At 34.7% G+C, this 25,186-nt stretch overlaps 3 protein-coding genes across 13 annotated transcripts in view; 1 reads left to right on the top strand and 2 right to left on the bottom strand.

Moving 5' to 3' along the window:
- GFM2 (GTP dependent ribosome recycling factor mitochondrial 2) overlaps positions 1–908 on the bottom strand; it is a 70,748-nt gene extending 69,840 nt beyond the window's left edge. For 4 of the 6 annotated variants that reach the window (XR_012495084.1, XR_012495085.1, XR_012495086.1 and 1 more), the window contains exon 1: positions 706–891. The gene's annotated coding sequence lies outside the window, so the exon portion shown is untranslated. Of the gene's footprint in view, positions 1–705 lie in introns of all 6 variants that reach the window. The other 2 variants (XM_019728122.2, XM_074328822.1) reach the window with 2 other exon arrangements.
- Positions 909–979: 71 nt separating this feature from the next.
- NSA2 (NSA2 ribosome biogenesis factor) lies at positions 980–7,254 on the top strand. Its single transcript, XM_019728127.2, has 6 exons — positions 980–1,129; positions 2,677–2,864; positions 2,946–3,096; positions 4,436–4,615; positions 6,147–6,339; positions 6,949–7,254. Exons 1-6 carry the CDS (start codon positions 1,127–1,129, stop codon positions 7,014–7,016), a joined length of 783 nt encoding a protein of 260 aa, XP_019583686.1. The 5' UTR covers positions 980–1,126; the 3' UTR covers positions 7,017–7,254.
- A 1,052-nt stretch (positions 7,255–8,306) lies between these two features.
- Positions 8,307–25,186, bottom strand: part of FAM169A (family with sequence similarity 169 member A) — a 53,941-nt gene continuing 37,061 nt past the window's right edge. For all 6 annotated transcript variants that reach the window (XM_074328824.1, XM_074328826.1, XM_019728128.2 and 3 more), the window contains 7 exons: positions 21,348–21,476; positions 20,585–20,697; positions 19,303–19,342; positions 18,411–18,561; positions 15,919–16,075; positions 13,177–13,380; positions 8,307–12,307 (listed from right to left, as the gene is read on the bottom strand). In XM_074328824.1, coding sequence (XP_074184925.1) covers positions 11,759–12,307; positions 13,177–13,380; positions 15,919–16,075; positions 18,411–18,561; positions 19,303–19,342; positions 20,585–20,697; positions 21,348–21,476 — 1,343 coding nt within the window. In that variant the 3' untranslated portion in view covers positions 8,307–11,758. The remainder of the gene's footprint in view (positions 12,308–13,176; positions 13,381–15,918; positions 16,076–18,410; positions 18,562–19,302; positions 19,343–20,584; positions 20,698–21,347; positions 21,477–25,186) is intronic.

The following is a 25,186-nucleotide window of genomic DNA, read 5'->3' as shown; positions in this document are numbered from 1 at the left end:
TCTTCAAGCCCCAGCTAGGAAGCCTTTCCTAATTTCCTTCTCTCTGTTTTTGTAACACTTGGAACTTACACTTACTCCTGACAAATACAGTATTTACAAGTTACCTCCACTACTGTGAGCGCCCCAAAAGGACGACTCATTTACCAGCAGTCCCTAGCACAACGCCTCAAACGTTTTTTTTGACCTATAGTCATTTATGGCTAGGGTTTCCAGGCGGGAATTCCCGCCCGTTCTCAGGAATTTTTTTTTTTTTTTTTTTTGCCTTCCCATTCCCGAATTGCGAGATATAAACGGTTTTCTGTTCTCCACGATGAACCGTTTCCACAAAGTAACGGACGATACTACCAACCACCTGGGTTCAAGGAGCCGATTTTCCCGATTTCCTAAACAACTTTTCTCGGGATTCCGGAAGGGAAAAGCGAAAAAAATATTCCCGAGAAACCCTATTTATGGCCCTCTACTTATTTTCTTCTCCCCTGTGGGTCAATGGATTTCAACGAAAATGGTTTCCCTATTGGTGCTATCAAATGAGTTACACTATAAGGCCCAGAACTTCTTAGGTCTTGGAGAATATATAAGTGCTCACTAAAAGTTGTTTAACACCTGATAATATACGAAGGGCTGTTGCATTCTTGAAGGTCAGCGGTGCCCAAGGCAGAGCAGTCTTAGGCACGCGGGAGTCGCACGGCACGGTTGGGTACCCACCTGGCACTCAGTCGCATACCGGAGGTCGGCTTTTTCCTCCCAGGCTATTGGGAGCGGGAGGTGCGGGCCTACGCCAAAGTCCGCATAGGCCTGCCTTCCCCACCTCCGTCAGCTTCTGCGAAACGCCAGGTACCTGCAATACCCGACCCAGGTCTTTAGCGTTCTGCCTCCTGGGACCGCCGCCCCGCATCACTTCCGGCGGTGCACCACTCAAATGCCTCCTTCCAGCAACTTCAACTTCTCGCTGAAAGAGAACAAGCTCGGAACCGATGCGTCGCGCTTTCGGTGGAGTCGGTCATTTTAAAAGTTTCCCTTTCCTGTCGCCAGTTGCATGGAGTAGGCTCTCGAGTTTCTGAGACCCGAAAGTTGAGAGCTTCTCTGCGCCCAGGGGACTGCGCCTGGCGTCTGCGCGGTTGTAACCATGGTGAGGAGGATACCTCGGGCACTTGCGACCTAGGGCGTCTGAGTTGGTGGGGCTTGGGGGTCCCAGGGCACTGGGGCTGGATGTGAGGGGTGGTAGACGGAAGTGAAGTACTGCTGAAGGGAATGAGGATAGACTCCGAAAGATCGGCTCGGCGGCGTGAAAAGAACTTCACATTGGGGACATAGAATGGGGTATTTGCCAGAGCGCAGGCTTTGGAGCGAGACAGGTTTCAATCTGTTCAATTCTTGCTTTCGCCGCATGAGGCTTGGCCATAGGTGCCATAACCTAGGGATCACTGTATACTATGGTAGGCATTAATCCCACCATCACCTCATTTTACTGCTGAGGAAACTGAAGTCATGCCTTGCCAGGAGCCAAGCATCTGATGAGTTGCGTAGCTGGGCTTACAGCCCAGATCTGACTACCAGATCCTTTCTACTACATCTCTCATCTTTTTTTCCTCTGCAAAATAACATTCCACATACCATTCTCATGGTTGCTGCAAAGTTTGTGATAGCAGTTGAAAACCCCACACCTGACACGTAGTATCTTGTTGTTACTTTATATTATTTATTCTCCGTGCGGGTGCTGGCTTTGTGTCATTATTTTGCAGTTTTAAAATCCAAATGGACGGGGCTGCGTGTTTAAAGTAAAACAAAATTGGCGTATAAAACAGGCACTTAAAGCAAAAGGGGATCCCATACATTGCTGGTGAAATACAAAATAGTACAGCCACTTTGGAAAGTAGTTGGCATATGTCCACAAAGAGTTATGTGCATATGTTTATTCGCTAAAAACTGGAAACAACCCAAATACCCATCACTCAGCCATGGATCAACAGTGGTATATCCATATATTGAAATACTAGTTGGTAGTAAAAAGGAGTGAAGGACTGATACAACGAGCGGGAATCGCAAAAGCTTTTTGCAAAGTGAAAGAAGCTAGATCCAAAAGGCTACATATTGTAGATTCCATTTACATTTCATTCTGGGGAAGGCAAATTAGAGCAATAGATAGCCGATTAGAGGTGGAAAAAGAGGACTGATGTCAAAGTGACACAAGGGAACTTTCTGGGGTGATGGAAATATTCTCTAGATTTTGGTGGTTTATACAACTGTATAGTTTGCCAAAATGTACGACTGTGTACCTACACCCAAAAGATAGTTAATTGTAAATTATACTTCAATAACACTGACTTAAATTTTTAAAAATAAAACGTATGAATGATGTTATTGAAAAACTAGAATACTGATGTTTGAAAAATGGAGAGATCCTGAATCAGACGATCCCTTTTCTGGTTCAGTGGATTTTGGACAGTTCCCCTTTTGGACAGTTTGGACAGTGAACAGTAACTTCCCTGAAATTACAAATATAGATCCTCAAGCCTCACAGTATCAGGGTCAAAATTTCTTTAACTTATATCATGTGCATAAGCGTAATACTGCAAGAGTTATTTAAGCAAGAGAACATTTGAGTGACATAAGGTCTTACATACTTCATATGCTGCTCAGAAAAAATTCAAGTTAAAATTTCTTGCATCATTACAGCCACAAAACGAACATATTGAGTTACACCGGAAGCGCTATGGATATCGTTTGGATTACCATGAGAAAAAGAGAAAGAAGGAAGGTCGAGAGGCTCATGAACGTTCAAAGAAGGCAAAAAAGATGATTGGTCTCAAAGCTAAACTCTACCATAAACAGCGTCATGCTGAGAAAATACAGATGAAAAAGACGTAAGTGATTATTTGTTGTAGCAAGTTAACATTTCCAATGAGTTATTAAAAATTATAATCTTGAATCCTTTTCCTTGGTAGTATCAAGATGCATGAAAAGAGAAACACCAAACAAAAGGATGATGAAAAGACTCCACAAGGAGCAGTACCTGCATATCTACTGGACAGAGAGGGACAGTCCCGAGCTAAAGTACTTTCCAATATGATTAAACAAAAACGTAAAGAAAAAGCGGTAAGCAACAAAAATTTGTGTTTTTCTTTTGTTCAGAATTAAATTCAAATTTGAGGTTTAGTTTGTTTCTTCAGTATTAATTGTAAACTTGAAGTCCAACTACTATTCCCATTTAGATGAAGTCTTAGATTTCATTTTGTACAAAATATTTAATAAAAACTTCACTTTCTCATCAGCCAGCACATTTTAGCATTTAAGAGGTTTTTTGGAAATTAGGATGCCACTTATCTTTAGTTTTAAAAAAAGTTATTTAAAAACAAAAGGCAAGCATCAAATCTCAAATTTAGTATTTTAACTTCCTGTATTTGACAATTCTGTGTACTGTGTGAAGGATACAACTGCTTCTTGTTTATGCTGCCCTGCAGTGCCAAAATTGGTTAAAAGTAGAATAATGGGAAACACCTTAAGTGATGTGACTTAAAAATTGTTTTTAAAAAAATACTTCTGAATTGCGCTCGGTATCAAATTAGGTTAAATTCTGCTAAAAACAGAAAAAGGCATAGATACTATTTTTAAACACCTATGGATTGATAGAAATTCAGGTAGCGGACAAGTATATGGTAACTATAAAGAACTTCCAGTCTCCAAATTTAATTTTTAAATCTTACTGCTTGTTTTTTGGTGTGTGATTATCCAAAATTAGAATGGTAGAACTTTAGCACCAAAAGAAACTTTAGAGATTATCTAGTTAACCACTCCTCATTTTACAGATGAAGAGACTAGAGTCCAGGATGTTGTAAATGATTCTTCATGATCCCTTATCTGTGAAATGGTCGAGTTGGTTCTAGAACTTGTCTTAGTAATAAATCCAGAATTCTATTGCCTTGTACTGCTACAGTTTCATAGAATTTGCATTCTAGGAAAGTACAAAACTATCTGGTGATGATTGTTTTAGTAGGTTGGTGCAAAAGTAATTGTGGTTTTTGCAATTTTTAACCTTTTAAACTGCAATTACTTTTGCACCAACTTAACTATAAGTCTAAATCCATTCAAGGTAGAATACGAAGATATACTGAGAGGTGAAGACTTCCAATTTTACACTATTAACTATTTAGTAGTAAGCATGTGTACTGCTTAGAGAAGTCACTGCCTTATTACAGGTGGTATTTTTCATCCATAACATTTAAGCGAACCATTTTATTTAATCTGATATGTAAACTTAACAAGTTCCAATTATTTGGGGCTTGTGAGGAGACAGTGCCGACCTCTAGAAGACAATTGAGCCAAAATCTTGTTGGTTAAAAAAAGTGAATCTACTACCTTGTACAACTAAAACATGTTTGACTTTTTATTCTGTCTTTTACTAACAATGTAAATTTTAACTGTGGTCTATTTTTAGGGAAAATGGGAAGTCCCTCTGCCCAAAGTTCGTGCCCAGGGAGAAACAGAGGTATTAAAAGTTATTCGAACAGGGAAGAGAAAGAAGAAAGCATGGAAGAGGATGGTTACTAAAGTCTGCTTTGTTGGAGATGGCTTTACTCGAAAACCACCTAAATATGAAAGATTCATTAGGCCAATGGTAAGTCCCTTGTAAGAATGCAGAGGCTTAAATAGTAGTTCCTGTATTAAATTGGATAAAGTATTATTACAATTTCCTGAAATTCCTAAAATACGAAAAACAGGTTGAAAGACTTTTTTGGGCTATTTTTAAGATACTGATAAAGATTGCTTTGTACTTTCCCACTACCATCAAGAATCTTGTCTTCAGCTTCATAAGAAAATTGAAAGGAAAACAGAATTTTTGTTACATTATCCGTGAATCTTGACTTTTAAACATGACATATTAGAGTGATTTTCCACATGAAATCATTTTGCTCATTCAATAAGTGATCTATATGTTTGACACTTGTCTGAGAATAGTTAGAAAACTTGAGTAGGACTTTTTTCAAGTCAGTTTTGGTTTAGTAAGGGAAGTCTCTTAATGCTTTTGAAAACAGTATGCAACCATTGAAAATATAAAAGTAGGACGGGACTTTCTGTTAACAGTGGTCAAAACCAAGTTGCCCCCAGTATAAATGAAGTTACATTTTTGCAAACTCCTTTAAACAGACTGATTACTCTCCCAACTGGATATCCAGCCTGCTTACAGAAACACAGAACCAGAGAGGAAAGTTAACAGTGTTAACTCTAGCTCTCAACCTGAATAATTTTTAATGGATTAAAATGCTGTCAGCCTGATTCTATAAATAAGGTTCTACTGGAACACAGCCATGCCAGTTCATTTACATATTGTCTATGGATATTTTTTTCTGCAGAGTTTGAGTAGTTGAAACAGGGACCATATAACCTGCAAAGCCTAAAATGATCAGTGTCTGGTCATTTACAGAAAACGTTCACCCATCCCTGAATTCCCCTTGTTTTGATTTCATATTCGTTGTCTTCTAAATACATTTTTGGTAGCCTTAACAGTTCTACAGGGAAAGAATATACCAGTCAGGCTGTTCTGTTTTCTGTAGCTTCACAGATATATTTCATATTGTGAATTAATCAGATGACATTCTGAATGGTGTAAGTTTCTTAACCAACTTGATTTTAATGAGTCCTTTACTAAGAACTTGATTTAGTATCATTTGCCCCCTACCTCTAGATAGGTAAAAATCAAATTTTAGAGATGCAAAGTGTTGTGGTTTTTAAAGTGCTACACTCCTAAAGACCGTATCTAGGTGACTGTGGCCTCTTGAGAAAGTTGGCAACCCACCTGCTTTTTCGCCATCTAAATTAGATGAGGTATATAAAGACTCGGAATCGGGATGCTTAAGTTTGATTCTATCCACACACTATGTAACCTGGTAACAAGTCATTTAACATGCCAGTCCTTGTCTTATTTTTTTAAAACGGGGGGGGGGGGGGGGAGTTGTATTTATCCTGTAACTATCGGGATTTTAGTCTGTAGAATTGTAAGTATTTTTATTTGATGCCTTAAGATTTGACATTTAATCCATGCTTTTTTTCTTTTTTGGGGGGAGACTATTGGAAAAGATAAGCAAAAAAGATCATTACTCATCACTGTTAATATTTGGACTCAAACATTCTTGTGTTTGACTTACTAGGGCTTACGTTTCAAGAAGGCACATGTAACACATCCTGAACTGAAAGCTACCTTTTGCCTGCCAATCCTTGGTGTAAAAAAGAATCCCTCATCCCCACTTTATACAACTTTGGGTGTTATTACCAAAGGTACAGTCATTGAGGTGAATGTGAGCGAGTTGGGCCTTGTGACACAAGGAGGCAAAGTTATTTGGGGTAAGTAAACTTTTTAATATGGGACTGCTACTGTTATCCTAAAACTATGAAGTTTCAAGTTGACATAAAATACACAGCAAATTTTAATGCTGAAGAGCTAGGTAAGTTAAAACTTGATGTTAACCAGATTTAAATCTTTAGGAAGATTACTTTTTGCAGAAAAAGTAGTTATTGAATATAATTCTTTTTAATTTAGCTTATTGGTTTCAGTTATATAAGATATACTACAGTGCTAGATTTAGTTTGATACTGTTCATTTAAAAAGTCATTAATTATGAGGGAAGCAGATGCAACAATGTAACTAAAAAATATTGGAAGAAAATACAATTAACCGTGAGCAGGTGAAGGGAGGCATATATTGAATACATAGCCACGCTATTTCAGTAATAATTAAAAACTGAAATGTGTCATGCAGTAATTATAAATTCTTTTTTCCTTATTTTCTTATTTTTCTGCATTTAGTGCCGATATTTCTAAACTTTACTGTTCTTTGAAAGAGAAGAACATAACTCTTAAAAGTAGTAAATTAGAAATATTTGGGGCAAAGATTATATTCTTTCAAATCAATTTTTATTAGCTAACATCCCTCCTTTTGCCATCTTCCCTTAGGAAAATATGCCCAGGTTACCAACAATCCTGAAAATGATGGATGCATAAATGCAGTCTTACTGGTTTGACACCAGTTCATACAAGTAACTCCTTATAATTATTGAAGATTATACATCAATCAAGAAAACTGCCTTTACTGTGATGTTTCTGAGTACCAAACAGCCTAAATGTCTGCAGTCAAGAGAACTATTTATTCTATTGTAAAGAACATTAAAATGGCCCAGTTTTACAAATTGGTCTTTATTTGGGGGTCTGTTTAGCATTTAGATGTTCATGAAATCGAATGATTAAACAGTTATAAAAATATCCTACTTCATCAGTATCTGAATTAATAAGTGGGTACTCAGCAATGCAGAGCTGTCATTAATGGAAAAGCCAGTATAGTTAAAAACACCTTTTATCATTAAGGGTTGTATATACACACTTAAATGTGAGGCCTAGACTATGAAACTTGGTCATGTCTCAAACTTTTACCTGAAGTCTCTTCCACCTCATTATTCACCATTAATCCTAAGAAATGTAGCATTAACAACATGGTAACATTTGTTAAGTTTATAAAGTATTCACATTAAAAGTATATAAGGGGTGGCCAGATAGCTTAGTTGGTTAGAGCGCCAGCTCTTAACAGGGTTGCCCGTTTGATCCCCACCTGGGCCAGTGAGCTACGCCCTCCACAGTTAGATTGAAGGACAACGACTTGGAGCTGATGGGCCCTGGAGAAACACACTGTTCCCCAATTAAAAAAATACACAAGGAAAGGCACACTATACTAAATTGAATTCAGAAGAACTTATTTAGATAAATCTTTTCACCTCTAATCCTTAACTACTTCAGACAGTAAGTCAGTGAGTTAGTATTTTGAACATTTTTTCTCTCATATAGTAATACCTACTTAGAACTGTTTTCTACTCAAAACATTAAAAACTGCACCAAAATGTTTATACTTTTAGCATTTTCTATATTCTGAACTTAGGGTAGTATATTATTATTTTTAGAACGGTAAAAATTTGTTTTAAATAATTCCAAGTAGAATAGTTTTAAAAAGAAAGACTGCACTGACGCCCTTAAAGAGAAAGATATTTGTAGTTATTTACATAATAAAAAAAATATGAGGATTGTAACTAGGTCAAAGCACTTTTGTGATATTACATGTTTGTGGCTTTGAGCTTTAGGGTGTTCATATTAATCTATAATCACATCGTTTTGAATTCTGTTTATTTTTTAAAGTCTGTCTTGAAGGTATAACCAAACTCCCTTTTAACAAAATCATTTTAATGTCTGAACAAATTCAATATCTAAACACATCTTCATCAATGAAATTAGAGAAAAGGGAAAGAATTTCAAAACACAGACCAGGAAACAATCACAAAATATAGGTTTAATTACTTTTAAACTTAAAAAAAAAAAATAACCCCAACTACCAAGAAAACAAACGAGTACTTCGGTAAGACTTACTATTCTGAATAACGTAGTATCTTTTCTAAGTTCTATAAACAGAAGTTTTAGAACACAGACACTTAGGAAAATAGAGGCTAGTTCCTTGGGCATGACTATCCAGTATAATACAATTACTTCAGGATGACAGAGCTGAATGAACCTTTCTTACAATGATTTTAACAAATGATTTTGCCACTAATAGAAATGGGGAATGTGTGAATGACTTAAATTTTGAAAGGTGAAAACAACAAAAGCAACTAAACGTAAGCACCTGATACTATAGAACGGAAGTTTGCTTATTTTTTAGAACCCCAAATAAGTAAATCATCTTGTACAAAGGAAGCTTGATGTTAAGTATGCAAACAGAAGCATAACTAATCACACCCATGAAATACTGAGTAACACCTTAAACACCATATTGCTGTTAGTGGACATACAAGGCAGAAATGTACTTCTAAAATACTGTTACACAGATGACTAATGTTAGTATAAATTATTTACAGTAAGATGTTTTAGTTTGCTGGTGTGACCAAATTTTAGAAGGTAATCCCTAAGGGTAAAGCAGAACATAAGAGCAGATATTAGATACTAGGTAAAGACTCCATTTGATTCAATCATAAACCTTCAAGATATTTTTCTCAAGTCACTGAAACCACTTTAGGTAGTGTCCTGGTGGTGAGCTAAAACTGAACCATTAATCACTAGTAATTGTTATCCTTGCCGTGATAATTCTCTGTACTTAATGGAAACACCATGAATACAGACACATTTTAAGCAGATGCCATATTCTGTCATGCTATTTGATTTTATAAAAAAATCATAATAGACCCTCTTAGCTTTAAAAGTTGTAGAGGAGCTTTACAATAAATTCTTAAATATACTTATTCTGTGATGTCTAGCAATTGAATAAACTTGAAAGGAGAACTAAAATTTTGCTAATCACTATCTGCTTTATATTACACAAGGAAATATATACGTATTTACACAAACTGAAGTAAACTCCCTTCTCCACAAATAAGACTTCTAAACAGAAAAACAGTTCACAAAGGACTATAGAATGTGACTAGACACTCAACTAGCTGGTTGAAATCAGATTTTGTTCTTTGATTCTGAAAAGTTTTTCGAATAATGCCTTGCAAAAACTACATGTTTTATTTAGATTCCTTATTGAGGATAAACTTTGTTATAAATTCTATACTCATTTACTGAAAATGAACATGTTACTGAATGTGAAAGTTAGGTTTTACCATGTGACCTAACTTTCTCTACCACCTATCAATGACAAAATAACATTTTCTGTTAAAGTTAGTAAGTAATGAAAGTTTTCTTATGTACTAAACAAAAAGTTTTGAAATTGTTTAAAATGCAATCCTTGTTTAAGAATAAACTAAACAAGTTTAACAAGTATAAGTTTATATACTGTTAGTCCCCAGTGATCATATATGAATAAAACATTTCTATTTTGTAAACTCAGCAACTATATTCACACATTAAGAGTTGTCAGTGAGCTGAATCTTATTAAACTACACCTTTTTAAAGAAAAGTATTTTAAAGAGAACAATGAACAATCCAAGTAAAAAAGTAAAATATCTAAGTGTTAGATTTTTATCTATTAAGAAATTAAAAATGGTTAAGAATCTACTAAACCTTAACATTTCCCTATTTGTGGAATTAACAAAAGTTTCTCACAAAATGTATAAAACAGCATAAACGTTGGATACATATTACTATTACTCATACTTTTTCTTTCACTTTTTGAGCATTTTTTAAAAAAACAAATGGCCAAACTGCTTTAATTTTCATTTAGCGTGATAATCTGGCTTACCTCTGACCAATAATTAAAGAAAATAAGTATCACAATTTTACATGAACAGGAGGGTTTGCTATGTTGCCTACTTAAAGATTTTACTTCAGATCTCTCTAAAATACCAACATCCAAAATAAAATTAATGACATCACCTGACTGTGGACTGAAAAACCTTTAACATCAATTTTTATCACTTCAAATTGTAACAAAAGGTCGTAATATGTTTTTTCATGTAAGGACCACGCTTATTTTTAAAACAATCCTAAATGGTCTCAAAGCATTCCCCAACTTTGGTGCAAAGTTGAGTATACATAATACTTCCGAAGAGTAGGATTGTTTCAAGATTCTCTTTGGATGCTAATAACCATTTTGTTCATTTCTAAATAAATCAAAAAAATTAACAATTGAGGCTTTTTTAAGTTTTCCTAGGCAAAAGCCTTCGCTATGGCAACACAATGAACATATATAGGTTGGCTTGTAACCTGTCCTCACAAAATAAACAGTGAGCAAGACCAAAGGGATAACCAAAGCCTCCAATTTGATTTACGTGCTTGTAACTACAGCTGCTAGGGCAGTTTTATTCTTGCCATTTACGTCTAAAATTGTGGGGTGCAGTTTCATACCTACCCAAAAATGGGTGCCAAGCACATAAGCTGGCAGGCAAGCAGGTAGATCTTTTGACAGGAATCATTCCACGAGTTATGGAAGTGGATGAAAGCTGAAGGGAATATAAGATTCTAGAATAAAGGCAGTGGCAGAATTAAGGAGCAGTCTTAGGAAGGGTTCTCACACTTCTGAAGTACACATTTTAGCTAGGTGAGGACGAAAGTATAGTCCTCAGCTTCAAATGAAATTTTAAATCAGTATTTCAGTACCTACATGCCAAAGTTAAATCCCTAGCAGTACCGTTAATATCAGATGTTATAAAGAGTTGGGAACAGTTTGTACCTTTCCACAGACATTGAAGTCAAAGGAAGAAATTATACAACTATCAGTTAAGAGGCCAAGATACCACCCTCATAAACCTTTGACTACAAATTTCTGTTATTTGTGCTCTCATTTAGTGGAAGTTATATTCATTCTAATTTAATGATATTTTTATTTAGGCATGCTTACATTGTTTAAAAATGGTGATTAGTTTTGATATTTGAGTTAAAACTTCTAGAACCCTCACCAAGTTTACTATTAAAACCCTCAGTATAAAAGAGTTCCATGAACCTCACAAGTAATGGAAAGCCTACTACTATGTTTTTTAGTTTATATTTTTTCCTGAAATATTAATGGTCAGATGTCCCCAACTGCCGAAGAAAATATAGTATGATCTGGTTTCCCAAAATCGAAACATGGTTAACAAAAATAAAAAACTGTTATTTACACAAAATAGCCTGAAAAATTAAAAACAATGGTGAATCCTAGAGGTCCTAAGGGGGAGGAAAAACTGCATCATAAATAAGCTCAAATTGAAATTTTGGAATTTTTGTCCTGTGCCCCATGCTATTTATTACCATTTTTAAAAAACAACAATTATGTTACAAAGAAGAGGATTTATCATCTGCACTTCTTCATTCAGGTCAGCTTGGCTTTTTTCTTAGCAGGTCCTTTATGCCCCTTGGCCTTTCTTCTTAAATTCCGCCTGTCTACAACAGGCACTTCCACTTCTATTTCCTCTGAGCTGCTATCCACAGTTTTTTCTGTTGATTGTGTAAACTGATCCAGTTGCTCAGAAGATGCTTCCGACTGCTCCTCTGACTGGTTCTTCTGTCCCGCATTCTGTGAAAATGGCACATCTTCAAGTTCAACCTCTATCAAAGAACTCTGAGGAAGAGCTGCAGATGTTTCCTGGGGTTCAGGTACCCCCTCCTCACCCTGGTCTTCCAATGAGGAAGTAGTGTTGGGTGATAAATTTTCAGAGATTGATTCTTCAGAAAATTCAGCTATCACAGAGTTTGGAAAACCACTGTCAGATCGTTCTTCATTTGGGATAGTAGCAACATTGTCTGAATTCCCAAAATGTGCCTTCTTTCTTGAAACTAGTGGCAGTTTCTCCTCGGTGTGCCCCTTTTCATCAGATGGGCCTTCGTCTAGCAACATTTCTGAGTCAGTTATATGTGACGTCTAAAAGTAAAAAACCTGGTGAACAAACTTTTGCAATGTAGTTCTTATGTAAATTATTCTCAGACACTAATATGCAATAGTACTGAATTCAGTATTCATTACTTTGGTTAAACGTGTACATATTCTCAATACAACCCAATTTCTTCAAAACTGTCTTATGTAATAATCTGCATACATTAAGTTCTTGTTTTAAAGATATAATAAAAGTAATACTTTCACCTCAAAAAAGTACTTAAGATATTTTAAACTTCATATCAAGATTCTTCAAAACCATGAATCAATTCAAAGTTTTTACTTTCTTGGTGTTACTGGAGCCAGAACCAAGAGTCCCTTGGGACTTGACACTGTGCCACCCCACTAAGTTTGACTGAAGTTTTCATTAGATGTAAGTGAGGACAATAGAAATTTTATTCATGTATTTATGTGAGATACTAATAAAATAATGCTATCCAATAGATTTTTAGCCTTATATTTGAATATTCAAAAGAAAAAATTAAATTTCTTTCCAAATACTCCATCAAGTTTTCCCCACTAATCTGTCTCATGATTAAAATAAACTGTGTAAGAAATAGGTATTCAAACATTTGGTAAATAATCTTTTATCCATTTTTCTAAGCATTTCTCTAAATCTACAAAACTCATTTTGTTACCATAAATCAGAAAAGAATGAATAAGGTTACAAAAATTTGAATTCCTAGAATATTACTGATTGCATTTTCTTAAAATACTAAATCTAGTATAAAATCTAATTTTCCTAAAGGGCTGTGTACATGGTAAGGTGGAGAAAAATATATACACTACACTGCCCCTGCCATGTCACCATCATTGGAACATTTTAACTATAAAAAATTGAGTTATTTCCCTGTTACCTTATCCTGTGCAACAGCCTCAGGTGGTTTTGAAGATTCTACCACCAGTGGAACAAGAGTCGTAGAGTCTTCACTGGAATTAAAAGACTGCAATTTTAATTCTTCATCTAAAACTTCATTAGAGGAGTCTTCCTCTTCAGTTATAAGTGGGGTCTTAAGATTATCATCCATTATCTCACCATTCATAGGCTCTAATTCAGATTCCTGCACCGTTGGGGAAAAAAATAGGACACAATTACAGACTAACTTATTTGTCATGCAAGGTGGTTCCATTCTCAGGCCCTCCCTTTCATACACCAGGACTCGGTAAATTCTACCACATTATAGGGCTTGGCTTAAGGAACAGCCTTACTGGGGGAAAGCACAAACTTACGAGGCAGGGTCAGTAAAAGAAGAGAATTCCTAAGTACTCCAAATTCCCCCTGTACTCATGGAGAGAGAGGACAGGACCAGAATGCACTGTGGACAGTGTAGATCTGAGAGTCAATAATGAGACTCTGCCCCTTCCTGGTCTTTCTTCTTATAGGGCAATCATGGGAGGAATCTTTTCAGTACAAAGGTACCCGAGAGAGTCTAGATTTGGTGCCACTTCTTTACAGAACAGCATCTGTTCAGCATCTGGAATCTTTGGAACCTGTGGGAAGTTACAGTTTGCCCTGCCAGGGGGAGGAAACACTAGCAGTCTTGTGGGAAGCTGAGTTTGCGTACAGCTCCTTGCTAGAGAAGAGAGCACCCAATCTGAGTTAGCTCATTGTCCAGTCAAGCCAGGGTCATTTTTGAAGAATCCTGCTTCTTACATCACATTAAAATATGGAAAAACAATCTGATAACACAAACCTTCCAATTTCTGAAACTCTTCTTTGTAGTGTTTATCAATTTACAACACTTCTATTTAATGTCTAATATTTCTACTTAACACTAGTGACATTCTAAGAATTAAAGGGCATTTTTTACCATTTTACAAATTAGAAAACTGATGAACTCAAGTGCTCAGAAATAGATTTAGCTGAATTATAAAGAATCTCTGAAATCATATAACAGAAGTTTTCTATAGGGATATTGAAATCAGGGACTTAGAAAAATTAATCTGGCCAGACAGTATACAGAATAAATTGGACACAGAAGGTAATTACAATAAAACTCATAAAAGGACCAACTAGGGTACAATAAATGTTAAAAGGAAAAAAACGAGAAAGATGTACAAAAGCTTTAAAAAATAGAATTTTAGTAACTAAAAGTGAAAAACAACAGAAGAGAAAAACTCAGTCCTGCAAGTTTTAGTTTTGGGAACAGAATGAAAGAAGAAAAAAGGCTCAATACAGAAGTGATAAGAAAGAATAGAGATTATGTTGACTTTAAGAAGATAAAAAACATCTGTATAAACAGAAATATTTAGAAGGCAAGTAACACCATGGGACTACAATTTGGATAAATATTGAAAGTCCAGAGTTACTGGTCATCCCCATAGAGATGACTGTTAAGCCATGAGATTGGATGTGTTTTCAAAAGAGAGAGCATGAATCAAAGAGCAGAAAGGGAAGAACTGAGTCTTTTAGAATGTCACAAATAAAGGGGAAAAAGCAGAGCAGAAAAGTCAAAAAATAAATAAAACCAAAACAAAACTTCAGAGATAGGAAAACCAAGAAACCAAAATACAGTAATGTTAGAAAACCAGGGGACTAGAAAATCTTGAGGAAGAGAAAGTCCTCAATCTAGGTAAGGAAACCCACTGGAATTAAATGACATGTGTTGATGTAATGTGGACAAATGGAACCAGTTACATGAAGTTATGTATTAAGCATGACATTAAATTTTCAAAAGACAAAAACACAAAAATATATACCCCCCTAAACATCTAGGTGCACATAAATCACTTTTTTAAATATGTGCTTTTATTTTCCCAATTTTCTACAATAAAAACAACTGCTATTCAAAAACATAGTTTCAATAAGTAAAGGAAGCTAAATTGGTTTAAGTTAAGAAAATAAAATTGGTAATATAGTTTCACTGTTCAGCTGTTGTTTGGACTTGGCAAACAGGTGAAGAGTTTTTAAAGAAACTTAAGCACATGAAATAAGAAACAAGGAATCTGTAGAGAGAAAAAGATTACAGATATTAAAGACAAGCACAGGAAAAAGAACAAAGAAAAAAGAAAATAAGGATAAATACTTGAGGAGCTACAGAAATCAAGCCAGATAAGAGTTTACTTAGTCACAAAGGATTTTCCTATTTGCTTTTTAGTGTTAAAAAATGAATTTGGTTATTTTTCCAGGAACTTGTAAATCAACTATTGTCAATTATATAAATACATATATTTTTTTCTGGCTAACTCATTCCTATCCTTCTAACCAAACTAGGGGTACAATTGCGGGCCTGTTAGACCTTAAGGCATTCTAACTGGTTCTATAATGTAGACATCATTTGTATCACTTAAGTATGTTTAATTCCAAAAATTAATTTGTTTTAAATGTACTGAGGTACCTTACTCCTACTAGATCCTCTTTATCTTTGCTGTGAGTCAAACTTTTAAAAAATCAGTTTGAAATATGAAATGATATGTGTAACTTTATCCCTTCCCAACTCCAGTGCCTAACGTCGAGAAATACAGGTATATGCTTTTTAATATTTAAACACAATTTCTACTAAGACTCTAGAGTATATTGGTATATTTAACAATATATGATTAAGAAAGTTAAAATTTAGTTTATATCCATTCATTATATTTAGTAAGTGATCTCATACCTTCTCACCATCTTGCTTCTCCTGGTAAGGCTGAGTTTCTAATGCTGAACGAGCATCTTTATCACTACTTCCGTTCTCAAATTCAAGCACACTCTGTTCATGTTCTTCTTCCAGGAATTCTTCTGAGCTCTCTGATGTGTGTGCAGTAGACTCCAATCTACAAAACACCAAAGAAGACCATTCTTTCAAGGATGAATATAAAATTTCAGGAACCTATTAATAAAGTAACACTTCAGAGAATTAAGAATTAAGTGTTGTTCAGTCAATGACTTAAAATTTTACATGTCCAAAACCAACCTCTTTGTCTTCTTACAAATTTGTTCTCTTTCCTCCTTGTTCTCCAGTTCAATAACATCACCATCTTTTCTATCACATAAACTAGCCCTTTCTTTTATTCTATCCATTTTTGATTGAATCTTACACGCTACTAGAATGACCATACATCCCAGTTTACCTGGGATAGTCCAGTTTTATCCCAGCTCTGGCATATTAATAATACCCCTTTCATTCTCAAAAACATCAGTTTGGACCATAAATAATATGATTTAGTTCTACCTGAAATGCCTTTCAAACATATCCCTAACCTTCTATTCCCATTTTCAGGCCCCAATTCCCTCTGGGGAAATACCACTGTAACTTCTTCCCAACTCATCTTCAGACTTGCAGTACATACATTTTTCAGTAAGGTTTTCAGTTATGTTTCTAATATACGAGTACATATCTGTAAGTGTGACAGCCCAGCTCAGAGAATTATGATGGTTTGCTACGGCTTATAAAGTGTACCTCCTTTCAAAGCCTAACGTGACCAGACCCTTACATTTTTATCTCCTACTAGATGCTACCATTTAGCTTACATATCAGTTATGCTTATCAACATTCCTCCTAGTAGCATTGTGCCTTTGTTCATGTTATTCCTGTAGTCTAGATCTGCACGGTACAATACGGTAACCACAAGACACATGTCACTATTTACATTAATTAAAATTAAATAAAATTAAAAATTCAGTTCACCAGCCCTTGGTAGTGGCTGCCATATTGGGCGGGGCAGACACAGAACATTCCTTTCATCGCAGAAAATTCTTTGGACAGCCCAGGTATAGATCAGGGGTCAGCAAACTTCTCCTTTAGGTTTTGTGGGCCATGTGATCTCGGACCAACTACTCAACTCTGCCATTGTACACAAAAGCAACCATAGTAAACGTAAACTAATAAGCATGGATGTGTCACAATAAAATTTTATTTACATCAACAGGTGTGGGCCATATTTGGCCTATGGACCAACCCTAGTTTATGGACTACCGAACTAGAAAGTCTTCTGTCCCAACTCTGCTTGTTAAGTTTCTACTTATCTTTGAAGCCCTTGCCCAAATGACAAATCTCTCCATCACCTCAGTTAGAACCAGTCACACACTGCTCTGCACCTGCAGCATCCTGCACTTCTGTCATTGTACCATCACAATCTATCTTGCAGTACTCTTAACCTGTGTCACAGACAGATAGTGTATTAGAAACCACTACGCAAAGATGCAGTTTTGTTCTGCGTAGTGTCTGAGTAAGCATTCAGGCGTTTAGTCTTACTGTTACTATTCTGTTTCTGAAAAGCAAATGAAATTCCACCTAATTCTGGGATGTTCAATTTAAAATACATTGTTATATTCCCCCCTAAAAAGCATATTACATCAAATGTTCCTCAGTAAGAAAACCATAATTATCTGAACTCTGATTATTCTTTTCACAAATTACTAGATTTAAATATTTACTTATATTTGCCTTTAACATGATGAATTTTTCACCAAAATAAAACTTTACATACTTAATTACCCCAATGCAAAATTATTTACATAATGAAATTAGCAAAAGCTACAGAATTCTTTACCTGAGGAAAATAATTTTACAGCTAAAAGAGCAAAACTATGAATGGTTGACTCAGGAACAGTTGGTAGGACTACAAGAGCAAAAGTAAATTTTACCATAAAATTTAAAATCTTGCTTTAAGATTCAAAGAAAAAGAGGATAAACTTTTGACCCAAGTGTTCTGATGATTAAGACCCTGGTGGATTGACTGAATCATTTATGGTTATCACTAATTTATGTTATATCCAATAATTCAATAAAATGAATCAGTTATAAAGTAAAATTAAGGGGTTTTTAAATGAACTATATCTCAGCATTACTAAAATTACATCTACTGTCAGATTCAAAGTTGGTGATAATGCCTCATCTGGGATAATATAATCAGTTGAATGTTCTGGATTTTCACACTTGAGAGATTAAATTATGAGTTTATTCCATTCTAACACCAGCAACTTCTCCCTACAACACTGTCAAAGTGGCACTTATCACTGGTACGTGTAATCAATAATTTTGTAGGAGAATTGAAATACAAACCTTCCATACCAAAGCCATTTGGTACACAAATAGCCTCCACCTTAAACACTAATATGAAAGTAAGAATAAACAAAATAATGAGAGTAAAATAAACAATACTTTACTTGTTTACTAAAGTTGTAGGTGAAGTCTGGGGAGTCTTTTCATCTTCCGCTTGAGAACTACTAAATTCAGAATCCTGAAACCGCTTTCCAATCTTTGGCCGCTTAAGATGACTACTTCGAGTACGAGTGGAAACAGATGTTTTATCATGACCTGAAAAAAAACAGCAAAACTACAATCGACTATGTATTCAAAGGATTGCCTATTAAAATACACAGAAATGTAATTACTATGCTAGTTTACATACCAGGGTGCCAAAAAAATGCATAAAAGTGGACACTTTGGTCAACGTTGCTCAAGCAGTAGTTCTCTATAACCAGAAGTGTCTGAACGCTGATGGTAACCATTTTGAGCACCTCTTGTAATTGCAAAAGTCAAATTACACTTGTATTCATCTTTTGCTATCAGTATATATTGAGTATTACAATTTTAATAGTTTTTGCCTTTCTTAAAGTGTGTATACATTTTTTTGGCACCCTCTGTATATTTCCATCATTACACACTTCCTTTCTCTCTTACATCAGACTTAGAAATAATGTCAGTGTTTTTTTCTAAAGTATGAAATAACTTGGTCAATATTCAATTTTGTTACCTTGAGCTCTGCAAAGTGTTTTTGTATTTTCACTTATATTCTCTCCTAATAATCTTGGGAAATAAACAAGGTAGATGTTACTGGTCCTATTTTACAGATAAGGAAATGAGGAAAAGAGAGGTATAATAGTTTATTCACACAGCAAAATCAGTGGCAGTGGTGGCATTGGAACACAGATCTAGACTTTAGAGGTGTCTAAGCCTTCACTTACTCTAAGAAACACAAACACACACACAAACACACACACACACCTAATTCTAAGTGTCTCAAACACTTACTGATAGATCAGCTGAATTTCTTACCTTCAGACGTGCTTGCTAAGGCATCTTTTAAAGAATCAATCTAAAATAGAAATACAGATTAAAACCAAACGTTTTAGGTTATTTTTTCTACCTGTGGATCTACTTCATTTAGTGTCAAAGAAAATCTTTCTAAACGTTCTGCAAATAGCACTTTTTGTACTCACTATTCATCAATAAAATCAAAAACTCTTACTTATATATAGTTATTGTATTATTTATATTATCCTTAAAAACATTTCAAAATTTTTCAAATAGTCAAAACTCATGCTAATTAAGACAGGAAATAAGAGGCACAAATAATTCCCCAAAGTACTTGTCTTTTGAAATGCACATGCATTTACATAGACTTACTCAACACTCGCTAAAAATATACTCAAATACCCATGTGCAAAACAAATATGACTGTCATAAGCACCATCACAACAAAACAATGCACAAAAATAGACTTCTAGAATCCCATCAATGGACCTATATTTTAAGTAATATCAAGTAAGTTCTAGAAAAGTACCTAGTAAGTCCTCTGGAGTTCAGTAATAGGACCTGTCCTTCTACTTTCAGGTTACCTAGTTATTTGCAGAGCGCATTTCATTCTACAAAGACCTAGCACACATTTATTAAAACTTAGCCTCAAACTTTCCACAACAACTTTATAACTTTTGGCCTACTACTAATTCCACTTCTATAAATTTATCTGTGCAAGGAAATAATTACATGTGCACAAAGATGCATGTATAAATGTGTTCACTGTTGGGCCATTTATAAATGTAAAAAACTTAAGTATAATATGCTAAGGAAATCAATAATGATATTTATTAATACACAGAATTAGTGTGCTATTTATTAACAGTTATGTTTTAAAACAGTAATGCCATGGAGAAATGCTTAAAATAGTATATTAATGGGAGAAAAGCAGTTAGAAGCAGCATAAAACAAAAATAAAATGCATGCAGATATATGTTTTATAATATGTATTAAGTACATATACAAAATGTTAACAGTTGCTATATCTGAAGTAATGGGACTACAGATTTTTATTTCCTTTTATATTATTTTATGTGTATTCTAAATTATTTTTCAAAAAATAAAGCCTTAGCAACCAATGAACAGAAAATGCCAAGAAACTAATACAGCAGAAATTACATAAATTAAACATATTGTTGAATGAACTATAACATTAAAAAAATTAAATATTAGCTGAATCTATTTTAAAGAAACAGAAAAATTATTATTTCCTGCAATACAGGAAATTATTATTTCCTGCAATACAATACAGGGTACCTACAGTTAACTGCATCTCACTAGATTGATTGTCTTCAGTTCCTGCTTCATAACCTGGAACAGATGCCAGACTATATTCTGCAGACATAGGTCTTCTAGCTTCATTTGGAGTAACCGCTGCATGTAGAAGAATTTTAAAAATTGTAAGCCAATCAGTATTTGGTTTTAATTACAACACTGTTCTGATTTTCACAAAAGCCCTGGAAAGCATCCCAAACAGAAAGGTACTGAAATGTTAGGTATGGGACATCTGCTTCACCAATACCTTATAATGAAACCTTGCAATTATAAAGTTATAAATAGCTATCTGTATTTTGTAACTTTGAGGAGAGATGCATGAAATTGGGGACTATCTTTGATCCCCTGATCTGATGCCTATTCTATGCTGGTTTGGTAAACTGTTTATTTCTTACCCACCAATTCCTACTGGATGTTACATTCTGCTGGGCTATTCTTCTTCAAATGATAACACATAACAAAGAATCAAACTTTGGAAAATAAGGTCTGTTACTACCGTGATTCCCCGAAAATAAGACCGGGTCTTATATTAAGTTTTGCTCCAAAAGATGCATTACGGCTTATGTTTAGGGGATGTCCTCATGAAAAATCATGCTAGGGCTTATTTTCTGGTTAGATCTTATTTTCAGGGAAACATGGTAGAGAGATCATATCATAATACATAGACTACTGCGGACTGTAAGATACAACCATCATCAGGAACTGCTATTTTTAAGCTGGACATGTGTTCAAACTGTAAATATTCTTACCTGCAACTTTAAGTGTTTCTCTCTGTAACGCTTTGGTGACTGGTGTTCGCTGGCACCAGTGTCCAACACCTTCAACTTCCCAAAGGAGTTCATGGTCTCCCGGATACTTTTCAAAGTATTGCTTGCAAGCTGAAAAACACATTTAGAATTTTCTAGAAATCCCAAATATCAACTGTTTTAGAAAACAGAAAGAAGAGGGAAAGCTGCCAAACTCCCTTAATGCGCTAGCATAACTTTGATACCAAAAACACCAACATAACTCAAGAAAAGTATACACCAGTCTCATTTACAAATAAATATCCTAAATAAAATTCCATATTAGAGTTTTAACATGACCAAGGAATAAAAATCCTAACAAAAGATGTGCTTCACTTTTAAAGAGAAAATTATTATTGAGGGACATAAAAGAACTGAATAAAAGGACTGTTAGACTCAGTAATATAAAAGTACCAATTTTCACTAAAATTTCTGATAAATTCCATGCAATTCTAAACAAAACCCCAGCAGAATTTCTCTTTAACAGAACTCGACAAAACTCGATTCCAAGTTCAAAATGCAAAAACAAAGGGTTAAGAAAGAATATTGAGGCCAATTTTGAAGGAAAAAATGAGGGCTTATCCTCGCAGATATCAAGGATCATCAAAAAGGCACAGTAACTAAAACAACCTGACACTGATATAAGAATATGGAAGAAGAGGCAGAGAAGAAAGAGGAGGAAGTGAAGAAAGAAGAAAAAGTTAAATACCAGAATAAAGTAAATCCACCAAGAAAGAACCACACATACATTAAAAACTTGGCAAATACAGTAACGCAGGAGGTTATTTATTTCAGCAGAGAATGAATAAATTACTAAAATAATGGTATTAGAATACCAATCCATATAGAAAAAAATAAAGTCAGATCTTGACCTCACATCAACATCATTCATAAAAATAAATTCTAGATGGATTCTAAGACCTATTATGAAAAACAAAATGTTTAAAACAGAGAATACCTCTAGAACATTAGAGCACTGAAGGATTTCTTATAAAAGATACAAAAATCACAATCTATAATGAAATATTATGATAGGCCTGATTGTTAATGTTTAAAACTTTCTCTATCAGGACTATGCAACTGAACTTTCTATGATGATGGAAATGCCCTACAGCAGCACAGTCCGATACAGTAGCCACTAGCCACGTGTGGCTACTAAGGAATTGAATTTATAATTTTATTTAATTATAATTAACTTACACTTGTATCTAATTTATATTAGTGGCTGCTGTATTGAACTGTATAGTTTATATTAAAAAGATACCATGAAGACACAGATTAGGAGATATTCAAAATAAAACAAAGGATTAGTATTCCAAGCACATAAGAAATTCCTAAAACTGCATTAGAAAGACACAATGCCCCCCCCTCAAAAAAAATGACTGAGGCAATAGACGGGAAATTCACACGTAATTAAACTTGAATGGTCCCTTAACAAAGATAAAAATGATTGACCTCATACCTGCCAAGGAAATATAAAATGAATAAACAGGATACCATTTCCACACCTCTCAGGTAATAACAATTACCAGAAGAACAAGGGAAATGGAAAATCCCACACTCTGCTGGTGTGAGAACAATTTTGCAATAATTAGTAAAGTTGAAAAGACATATTTTATGACCTAACTCTACTTCTAGGTATATCCCTAATGACTTATACATATGCGGTTTGACAATTAAGTTCGCGAACTTGTTGCAACGCTGTTGACAACCTATTTTGGTATCAGAGGGATTATTCACTATGAATCTGTACCAACTGGACAGTTAACCAAGTTTACTTTTTGAAAGTGCTGAAAAGGCTGCGTGAAAAAGTTAAACGACCTGAACTTTTCACCAACAATTCATGCTCTTGCATCATGACAATGCACCAGCTCACATGGCACTGTGTGTGGAGTTTTTAGCCAGTAAACAGATAACTGTATTGGAACACCCTCCCTACTCACCCGATCTGGCCCCCAATGACTTCTTTCTTTACCAGAAGATAAAGGAAATATTGAAAGGAGACATTTTGATGACATTCAGGACATCAAGGGTAATACAACGACAGCACTGATGGCCATTCCAGAAAGAGTTCCAAAATTGCTTTGAAGGGTGGACTAGGCGCTGGTGTTGGTGCATAGCTTCCCAAGGGGAGTACTTTGATGGTGACCGTAGTGATATTCAGCATGAGGTATGTAGCACTTTTTCTAGGATGAGTTCGCGAACTTAATTGTCCAACCTTTATGTGCACTTTATTGTCCAATTTTTATGTGCACAATAAAAATCTTCTCAGCCATAAAAAAGAATGAAATTTTGATATATGCTACAACATGAATGGACTTTAAACACTAAACTAAATGAAATAAGAAGGACAAATACTGTATAATTCCACTTATATAAGGTACCTGGAATAGGCAAATTCATTGAGACAGAGAGCAGAAAAAAAGTTACCAGAAAATGAGGAAAGGGTAGAAAGAGGAGTTATTGTTTAAAGGGTACAGAGTTTATGTTGCGGATGATGAAAAAGTTTTGGGTATAGATAGTGGTGAATGATAAATAGTATATTACATATATTTTATTACAAAAAAGCTGTTTAAAAGATTTAAAATAAAAACAGCACACAAAGCAATGCTTTCTAGTGTTTATGGACACAGCAGTAAGTTTGAAACCATGGGCAGGAAGGCTATACACCAATTTGAAGAACATAATTATCTCTGGACAGGTAGGAAGAAAAGAGAATGGAATTAGGAAGGGCTCTAAAGAGAACATTAATTGTTATCTACAATGTTTTATTTAGTTCTCCCTAAAAATAAATGAAAACAAATATGGCAAAATCTTAACATTTGTTAATCTGGTCACAGGATGGATACATGGACACAAGGATAGTATTCTTTTATTTTTTTAACCTACATGTTTGAAACTATTTCTCACAATTTCTGGTTTTAGTTTTCATACCTATTAGAAGGGAGAAGTTGGAGAAAACCAGCACAACAGGCCAAACTGAGTCCTTTGTCTGAATTAAAAGGACTGAACTAGTAGAGAATGCCTTACGTGTCTGAGGTCCAAAGGGAGTACTTTACAAAAGGTGACTAGAGCTGAAGGTCTTAATTCAGATGTGTCTAGCCAGAGAGTCATGGTCAGAAAAAGAGAAACCCTACTCTTATACCATTCAGCTATGTGATACAGAACATTATGTGCCAACAAAAAAGTTTTGGGTCTAGATAGTGGTGAATGATAAATAAAAGAACATCCGTCAACTACTCAGCATTGGCTATTTCTTCCTCAACAAGTTTTGGAGACTTCTTTCACTTCCTGACATTTTAAATGCAGCACTAAGACATTAAAATAATTTTGGAGACATTTAGTATTGGGGAATATCTAAAGAAATAAGAATATAAGGTAGAAAGTAAGTAAGTAGCACAAGAGCACTACAGGTAGAGCACCACAAGATTTAGATAAGGAAAGATAAATTTTTGTTGGGCAGAAATCAAGCAAAGCTTTCAGTCTGGGCCGTAACAAAGAAGTAGATTCTATGAAACTCAAGAAAATTAATTATAGACTTATTACAAATTTACTGATGTGGATGGGTATGAAATTAATATATATATATATATATATATATATATATATATATATATATATATTAATCAATACCCTTCATGTATATAATTAACCACCAGTTAGAAGAAATAATGGAAGAACACACAACATTTACAACAGCAAGAAAAAACTAAATAAAATTCCTGAAAATACACCCTTTCCTAAGTTAACTTTTTAAGAACTGTATGGAGAAAATGTAAATGCTAACTGATTTGGGCAAAATC

The sequence above is a fragment of the Rhinolophus sinicus genome, linkage group LG03 (assembly GCF_036562045.2).
Source record: "Rhinolophus sinicus isolate RSC01 linkage group LG03, ASM3656204v1, whole genome shotgun sequence".
NCBI lineage: Eukaryota > Metazoa > Chordata > Mammalia > Chiroptera > Rhinolophidae > Rhinolophus > Rhinolophus sinicus.
The sequence above is the reverse complement of the archived record's forward strand: the minus strand, read 5'-3'. Positions and strand labels throughout refer to the sequence as shown.

Bases quoted from the DNA above. Each gene is read 5' to 3' on its own strand.
- NSA2 (XM_019728127.2), top strand. The intron at 3,097-4,435 runs GTAAGCAACAAA...GTCTATTTTTAG, and splicing joins AAAAACGTAAAGAAAAAGCG to GGAAAATGGGAAGTCCCTCT. The intron at 4,616-6,146 runs GTAAGTCCCTTG...TTGACTTACTAG, and splicing joins AAAGATTCATTAGGCCAATG to GGCTTACGTTTCAAGAAGGC.